An 8409-nucleotide genomic window follows, 5' to 3' on the forward strand; every position below is an offset into this window, starting at 1 on the left:
CAGATTCACCCATAGGAGATCCTTTGCCATTGAGAAGTGCACCACTATCACCCACAAGGTTTGTTAGCCGTTAAAATACATTTTTACACAAATCTGGAAAATCCTGTTTGACATGTGTTGCAGTTTTTGTATGCCAAATGTGTAGTGAATGCGATAAGTTATTTTAACAATCCTATTTATACATTGCTTTATTGACCTCTGTGGTGCGTGTTATAGACCTTTGTATCACACAAAGAATGTAGCTGCGGGTTAAGTGTATATAAAATTCACACATTTTTCCACAGATACCATATCTCAATATGCAGTATAGGAATAAAACTGAGATTACAGAATTTTTCCTCCATGGATTTCCTCCTTTACTTGAACTGCAGATAATCTTTTTTCTATTATTTTTACTTATTTATGTCCTGACCATATCTGAAAACATCATTATTGTTATCACTATACAACTTCACCCCAAACTCCAGAAGCCTATGTATTTCTTTCTTAGCAACCTGGCCTTCCTAGAGATTTGCTATGTTTCAGTCACCATCCCGAATTTATTAGTAAATGTTCTAACAGAGAGGAAAAGCATCTCTTTCACTGGCTGTATGACACAGCTCTTCTTTTTCATTTCTCTCATGTGCACAGAATGCGTTCTCTTAGCAGTAATGGCATTTGACCGGTACGTTGCCGTTTGTCACCCATTACATTACGTTAGAATTATGAGCCATGATCTCTGTGTAAAGCTATCTTTATCTTCATGGGTGTCAGGATTTACAATCACCATTATTAAAGTATATTTTATATCCAAATTATCATTTTGTGGTCCAAACATCATTAACCATTTTTTCTGTGACATCTCTCCAGTTCTCAATCTCGCATGTATAGACATGTCACTAGCTGAGCTAGTGGACTTCATATTAGCTTTGGTTATTCTTCTCATCCCGTTATTAGTGACTGCAATTTCCTATATCTGTATCATTTACACAATTTTAAAAATATCATCAAATGATGGAAGACGAAAAGCCTTTTCTACGTGTGCTTCTCATCTAACAGTAGTCACTATATTCTTTTCAACTACACTTTTTATATATGCACGCCCAAAAAAAGCCAAGTCTGTGGATGCCAATAAGCTTATATCTCTCTTATATGCTGTTTTCACTCCTATGATTAATCCTTTTATTTACTGTCTACGAAACAAAGAAATCTGGGGCACATTAACAAAGTATTTTTGCCATAAAGAAAATCTCCCAGAACTCTTTTCCGTCTGTACTAGTAAATAAGAAACCAGGATGGATGATGGGAACATTTTAAGGTATTAACATCAGTGGTTTAGACCTCACCTTTAAAAACTAGTTGACTGTGACTTCAATTTATGGTGTGTTGATGCTCTTTTTATGTATTGTATGGATATAATTTTACATGTATTGTATAATACTGGATACTGTATATTACTTGTCAATTGTTTTCAGGCAGCTTAAACAAATAAAATAGCATTTTTAAAAGACACTGTTGTAATTAAGTTAACAATGGTCAATGGGCTTTTTCAAGCTTATGTTGCTGATGGACAGATGTTGTGCTGTTTCTGGAAAAAAAGCAGAATCCTTTTACTTTTCTTGGACAACCTATTTAAAAACATCCATCTTTTGGTAGGAATTGTAACCTGCAAAATCTCCTTTGTGTGTTTCTGTGAGGAGATAGGTTAGTTAAAGTAGAAATCCATTTTTGTATACATTTTTTTACAGCATTTCACAGTTAAAACATATATTGAGTTAAATGTTGTTGTTTTTTTTTTGTCTATTCTGATGGTTTCCTGATTATAGCTAAGCTTGTTTAAAGACTGAGCAAGGCTGCTCAACTCAGTCTACCAAAATGTACTGTATGTGAGCAAGAAGTAAGATACAGCTGAAAGGGAGTAACATATAACTGCAGTACTAGACAACACACAGGGTTTTTTTTTTGTCGTGTGCTACCATTGAGACACATGTCTGCATAGGAGCTATATTCACAAAATAGTAGGAGAATTTTAATCAAAACTGTTTGCAAAGTTGCTATGTTTATTATTTGAGATGAATTGGAGCCGTAAGAAAAAAAAAAAGGTTACAATGGTGGACATATCCTTAAAATCATAAATCACAACAGGTAAATAACAGTTCTCAGGACTCAACGCCTATTGGCAGGAAAGTAATGAGTTTTATAGATTACATTTGTCATATGGTTGGTCCTAAATACCGCAGCACAAAAATTCCCATTTCTTGGTGAGACAAACGATCACTCACAGTATCTTTTGTCATGAGTTCCCAAAATAAAAACACAAAAAAGTTACATCAAATAAAAAAATGCCACAAATGACTACTCTGGTTAAATTTGAATACAACATTTTTCATATAAATAAATACATAAAATAATCTTGCCTTTATATTGGGTTAGTACACGCACAACAGATTAATCTTAAATTAGCAAATTGTCCAGTAGACTCTTTGTGTATAATAATCAAACAAGTGTCCAACATATTCATTTTACAGAAGTAAAAACTTAAATTTTTTTAATTACTATTTAAAAATAAAAAAAACTCAATAGTCTCTTACATTATATCTTATATTTTGCCCATTTCCCTTTCTCTAATTATTTTGACCAAAATTGGTCATTTGACTGTAAGTTTAGGAGAAAAACATTTGGGACAAAAGCAGGGGCGTAGTTAATGGGGGTGCAGAAATACCAGTCGCACACTGGATCTGGTGCCTGAGGGTCCCAAAGGCCTCTTTTCCTCATGAGAAGGAGTCACATAAGAAGACACCAGTTTTATAAATAAACATTATAGGTTGGGGGGGCCTATGGCAGATTTTGTGCTGAAGCACAGGAGTTTCAAGTTACACCTCTTAGATAATAGACATGGGCTAGGTTTATCTTTTTTGCTGTTAACATGTTAATCTTCTTTACATTGATGAGGAAGTGTATTTTTAATACAGAATGTCTATTGTCAATAAGTAGAGAATAGCAAAACTTTGAAATCTAGCTTTGCTGTTTTTTGAAAATCCTGCAGTCTGGATAGTTGTGTAGGAAAAAATAGTCCAGCAAATGCCAATAATGGATAAGGTTTTCAATGTTTTTCCCCCCTTATTTGTTATGTATATAGTCATATTACAGTGAAGGAAATAAGTATTTGATCCCTTGCTGATTTTGTAAGTTTGCCCACTGTCAAAGACATGAACAGTCTAGAATTTTTAGGCTAGGTTAATTTTACCAGTGAGAGATAGATTATATAGAAAAAAAAACAGAAAATCACATTGTCAAAATTATATATATTTATTTGCATTGTGCACAGAGAAATAAGTATTTGATCCCCTACCAACCATTAAGAGTTCAGCCTCCTCCAGACCAGTTACACGCTCCAAATCAACTTGGTACCTGCATTAAAGACAGCTGTCTTACATGGTCACCTGTATAAAAGACTCTTGTCCACAGACTCAATTAATCAGTCTGACTCTAACCTCTACAACATGGGCAAGACCAAAGAGCTTTCTAAGGATATCAGGGACAAGATCATAGACCTGCACAAGGCTGGAATGGGCTACAAAACCATAAGTAAGACGCTGGGTGAGAAGTAGACAACTGTTGCAATAGTAAGAAAATGGAAGACATACAAAATGACTGTCAATCGACATCGATCTGGGGCTCCATGCAAAATCTCACCTCGTGGGGTATCCTTGATCCTGAGGAAGGTGAGAGCTCAGTCGAAAACTACACGGGGGGAAATTGTTAATGATCTCAAGGCAGCTGAGACCACAGTCACCAAGAAAACCATTGGTAACACATTACGCCGTAATGGATTAAAATCCTGCAGTGCCCGCAAGGTCCCCCTGCTCAAGAAGGCACATGTACAGGCCCATCTGAAGTTAAAAAAGGAACATCTGGATGATTCTGAGAGTGATTGGGAGAAGGTGCTGTGGTCAGAGGAGACTAAAATTGAGCTCTTTGGCATTAATTCAACTCGCCGTGTTTGGAGGAAGAGAAATGCCTATGACCCAAAGAACACCGTCCCCACTGTCAAGCATGGAGGTGGAAACATTATGTTTTGTGGGTGTTTCTCTGCTAAGGGCACAGGACTACTTCACCGCATCAATGGGAGAATGGATGGAGCTATGTACCGTCAAATCCTGAGTGACAACCTCCTTCCCTCCACCAGGACATTAAAAATGGCTCATGGCTGGGTCTTCCAGCACGACAATGACCCGAAACATACAGCCAAGGCAACAAAGGAGTGGCTCAAAAAGAAGCACATTAATGTCATGGAGTGGCCTAGCCAGTCTCTAGACCTTAATCCCATCGAAAACTTATGGAGGGAGCTGAAGATCCGAGTTGCCAAGCGACAGCCTCGAAATCTTAATGATTTACAGATGATCTGCAAAGAGGAGTGGGCCAAAATTCCACCTAACATGTGTGCAAACCTCATCATCAACTACAAAAAAATGTCTGACTGCTGTGCTTGCCAACAAGGGTTTTGCCACCAAGTATTAAGTCTTGTTTGCCAAAGGGATCAAATACTTATTTCTCTGTGCACAATGCAAATGCATATATATAATTTTGACAATGTGATTTTCTGTTTTTCTTTTTATATAATCTATCTCTCACTGGTAAAATTAACCTAGCCTAAAAATTCTAGACTGTTCATGTCTTTGACAGTGGGCAAACTTACAAAATCAGCAAGGGATCAAATACTTATTTCCTTCACTGTATATATGACCTACGCCCCCAATATTTTAATTTCTCACAACCCTTTCTTACTGAGTCTAACTAACACTTGCAGGGCCGCCATCAGGAATTTCAGGGCCCCCTACAGCTAAATTTTCTGGGCCCCCCTACCGTGGCACCGCCTGTTAACGGTACTCTGTCCAGCACCATATCATGGTACCCAGGGCCGCCATCAGCGGGGGTATTATGGGTACTGATGTGAGAGGCCCGGCCAAACCTAATTGAAAGGGGGGCCCGGCAACTGCCGCGACTTGCCTTTGGTAGAAAAGAAAAACAAACCCCTGCAATGGGGCTTGTTTTTTTCACCAAAAGAATGTCGTGAGCTGCGAGCCCCCCTTTCAATTAGGTTTGGCCGGGCCTCTCACATCAGTACCCATAATACCCCCCCTGATGGCGGCCCTGGGTAGCATGGGGGCCGTCAAACACTGCCGCCCGTGCGACAGATCGCGCGCACCCGCAAACTCCCGCGCATGCCCACCCGCGACCGCCTGGAACCGCGCACCAAATTTTGAGGCAGATTTTGACCTGCCCACACTATCTTGCTGCGTTTTTTGTCCGCGGCGATTGAGGACAGCAGACAAAAAACGCAGGGAAAAATGCATTTTCTACCTCCCATTGATTTCGATGAGAGGTCAGAGGCGGAACCGCGGCAAGAAAGGACGTGCTGCTTTTTCTTTTTGCCGCGACTGGCTCCCATTGATTTCAGATTAAATCAATGGGAGGCGGTATTGGAAGTTGTTTGGTGCTGATTCTGACGCAGTGTCCGAGTCAATATCAAGGCCCAAAAACTCTGTGAACTGGGCCTTATTGTTAGGGCTTATTCAGACGAACGTGTAATACGTCCGTGCAATGCGCGTGATTTTCACGCGCCTCGCACGGACCTATGTTACTCTATGGGGCCGTGCCGACTGTCAGTGAGTTTCATGCAGCGTGTGTCCGCTGCGTAAAACTCACGACATGTCCTATATTTGTGCATTGTTCGCGCATCACGCACCCATTGAAGTCAATGGGTGCGTGAAAATCACGCCCAGCACTTCCGCAGCCGTATAAACTATGAATGAAAACAGAAAAGCACCACGTGCTACAAACAGAGTGTCATAATGATGGCGGCTGCGCAAAAATCACGCAGCCGCGCATCATACGCTGCTGACACACGGAGCTGTTATGGACCTTTTGCATGCGCAAAACGCCACGTTTTTGCGCACGCAAAAAGCACACGCTCGTGTAAATCCGGCCTTAGGGTAGGAACACACTAGGCATGAACACTGCGGATTTTATGCAACACATTTTATTGTGGAAAATCCGCAGCGTATTACAGTCGCAGCAGAGTGAAAATCACTGACAGTCTGCACGGCCCCATAGAGTAACATAGGTCCGTGCGAGGCACGTGAAAATCACGCACGTTGCACGGATGTATTACACGGTCGTCTGAATAAGCCCTAACAATAAGGCCAAGTTCACAGAGTTTTTGGGCCTTGATATTGACTCGGACACTGCGTCAGAATCAGCACCAAACAACTTCCAAAACCGCCTCCCATTGATTTAATCTGAAATCAATGGGAGCCAGTCGCGGAAAAAAGGAAAAGCAGCACGTCCTTTCTTGCCGCGGTTCCGCCTCTGACCTCCCATCGAAATCAATGGGAGGCAGAAAATGCATTTTTCGCTGCGTTTTTTGTCTGCTGTCCTCAATCGCAGCGGGCAAAAAACGCAGCAAAAAACGCGGTAAGATAGTGTGGGCAGGTCAAAATCTGACTCAAAATTCTTTAAGGAATTTTGAGGCAGATTTTTTCGGCCTGCAAAATACTCTGTGTGAACAGGGCCATACATAAACAGCACTTTGAGACACTTTACTCACCGTGTCAGAAGAGCTGCTCTCACTCCAGTCCTCTTCAGGCGATGTCTTCGGTCCAGATGTCGTCCTTGACCTCCAGGCTCCAGAAAATGGCGGGGATCGTAGAACTCCTGCCGCCGCGCAACAACTAGACTCCTCCCCCTCTCCTTACGCAGCTACGCTCTGGAGAAGGAGGACGAGGTGGAGTCGGACGAGGAGGACGACGAGGAGGCGGAGTCGGACGAGGAGGCGGAGTTGGAGGCGGGCCAGCAGGTAAGTAAACTGTGCGCTGCTGTCCCTGTGTGGCTGTCCTTCCCCGTAGATCGGACTTGTGTTGCGGGCGCACCGCCTCCCTCTCGGCGGCGCGCCTGGTCGTTCGCGCGTGGGCGCGCGCTTGCGGTCATGCGCGCGCGGGTGCGAGCTTGCGGTCGTTCGCGCGCGCGCAAGCGGTGTTTCGCGGTGGTGATGAGAGGGGGGCCCGCAGCTCACGGCGGTGTTTGACGAGAGGGGGGCCCGCAGCTCACGACATTGTTTTGGTGAAAAGAACAGGCCCCATTGCAGGGGCCTGTTTTTTTCTACCAAAGGCAAGTCGCGGCAGTTGCCGGACCCCCCTTTCAATTAAGTTTGGCCGTGCCCCCTACACTAGTACCCCTAATACCCCCCTGATGGCGGCCCTGTGTAGCTCGAATCACGCGCGTCACCCGGAAGTGCTTCCGTGTGCCGTGCACGATTTGCACGCACCCAATGACTTCAATGGGTGTGTGCTGCGCGAAACACGGGCAAGTGTATGACATGTCGTGAGTTTTACACAGCGGACACACACGCTGCGTGAAATTCACTGACAGTCTGAACGGCCCCATTCACTAACATAAGTCCGTGCGACGTAATAAGTATCACGGACGTATAACACGTTTGTGTGAATAAGGCCTTATATTGTCATTTGTAGTGAATTTTCAGTGCACAATCCGCACCAAAAATAGGAGGCAAGTAAGTGGCTTATTCAGATGTCCATGTTCGGTCTGTGATATACGGAGCGTGTATCGGCCATATTTCCCGGACCGACCACAGTTCAGGGAGCCGGGTTTCTAGCATCACAGTTATCTATGATCATAGTCCCTCCCTTCCCGTGGGAATACTGTCCCCGGTCCCGTACTGAAAGCATCATTACAGTATGGGACAGTATTCCCGCAGAGAGGCAGGGACTCCCAGCAACACTGATAACTATGATGCTAGGAGTCCGGCTCCATCACGCTCCGTATGTCACGGACCGAATGCGGCCGTCTGAATAAGGCCTTAGTCTAGTTACACAGTGCGGTGAAATCCCATTTTTTGCCACAATTTTTGCAAAAAAACGTGACTTGACCGCACTGTGAGAATATAGCCTAACAGCACTTTTCATGTTTTGTATATTTTTTTTATGCAATTTTCGTAATTGCGGCACAAATCACGCGGTTTTGCCGCGATTTTTATATAATCGCGGCGAAACTGCGCCATTTTTGCCGCGATTACGAAAATCGCGGCAAAAAAGCGCTAGGAAAACGAAAAAATACCCAAAAACTTTTTAACCAACTTTATACAATCTACAAATGGGGTCAGGGGGATGGGAATCAGAATGGATAGGGGAACATACTCACCAGCCTGCAGGTCCGGTCGGCAGTGTAGAGGAGCTGGGGGGCGGGATCTCCACACGCAGCTTCAGCACATGCTGCATCTTCCTCTCCAGTGAAGCTACAACAGGTATGCAGGGGCTGCCACGAGTGTTGCTAGGGGAGTGTCGCTAGGGGGGTGACGCTAGGGGGGTGCCGCGGGCGTTGCGAGGGGGGCCCGTGAGCGTTGCGAGGGGG

General features: G+C 43.7%; 1 protein-coding gene across 1 annotated transcript; it reads left to right on the forward strand.

The window, feature by feature from the left end:
- The first annotated feature begins 299 nt into the window (after nucleotides 1-299).
- On the forward strand, nucleotides 300-1265 carry LOC142648921 (olfactory receptor 6B1-like). Its single transcript, XM_075825485.1, has one exon. It carries the CDS (start codon nucleotides 300-302, stop codon nucleotides 1263-1265), a length of 966 nt encoding a protein of 321 aa, XP_075681600.1.
- The last annotated feature ends 7144 nt before the right edge of the window (nucleotides 1266-8409 follow it).

Source organism: Rhinoderma darwinii, chromosome 1 (genome assembly GCF_050947455.1).
Source record: "Rhinoderma darwinii isolate aRhiDar2 chromosome 1, aRhiDar2.hap1, whole genome shotgun sequence".
NCBI classification, from domain to species: domain Eukaryota; kingdom Metazoa; phylum Chordata; class Amphibia; order Anura; family Rhinodermatidae; genus Rhinoderma; species Rhinoderma darwinii.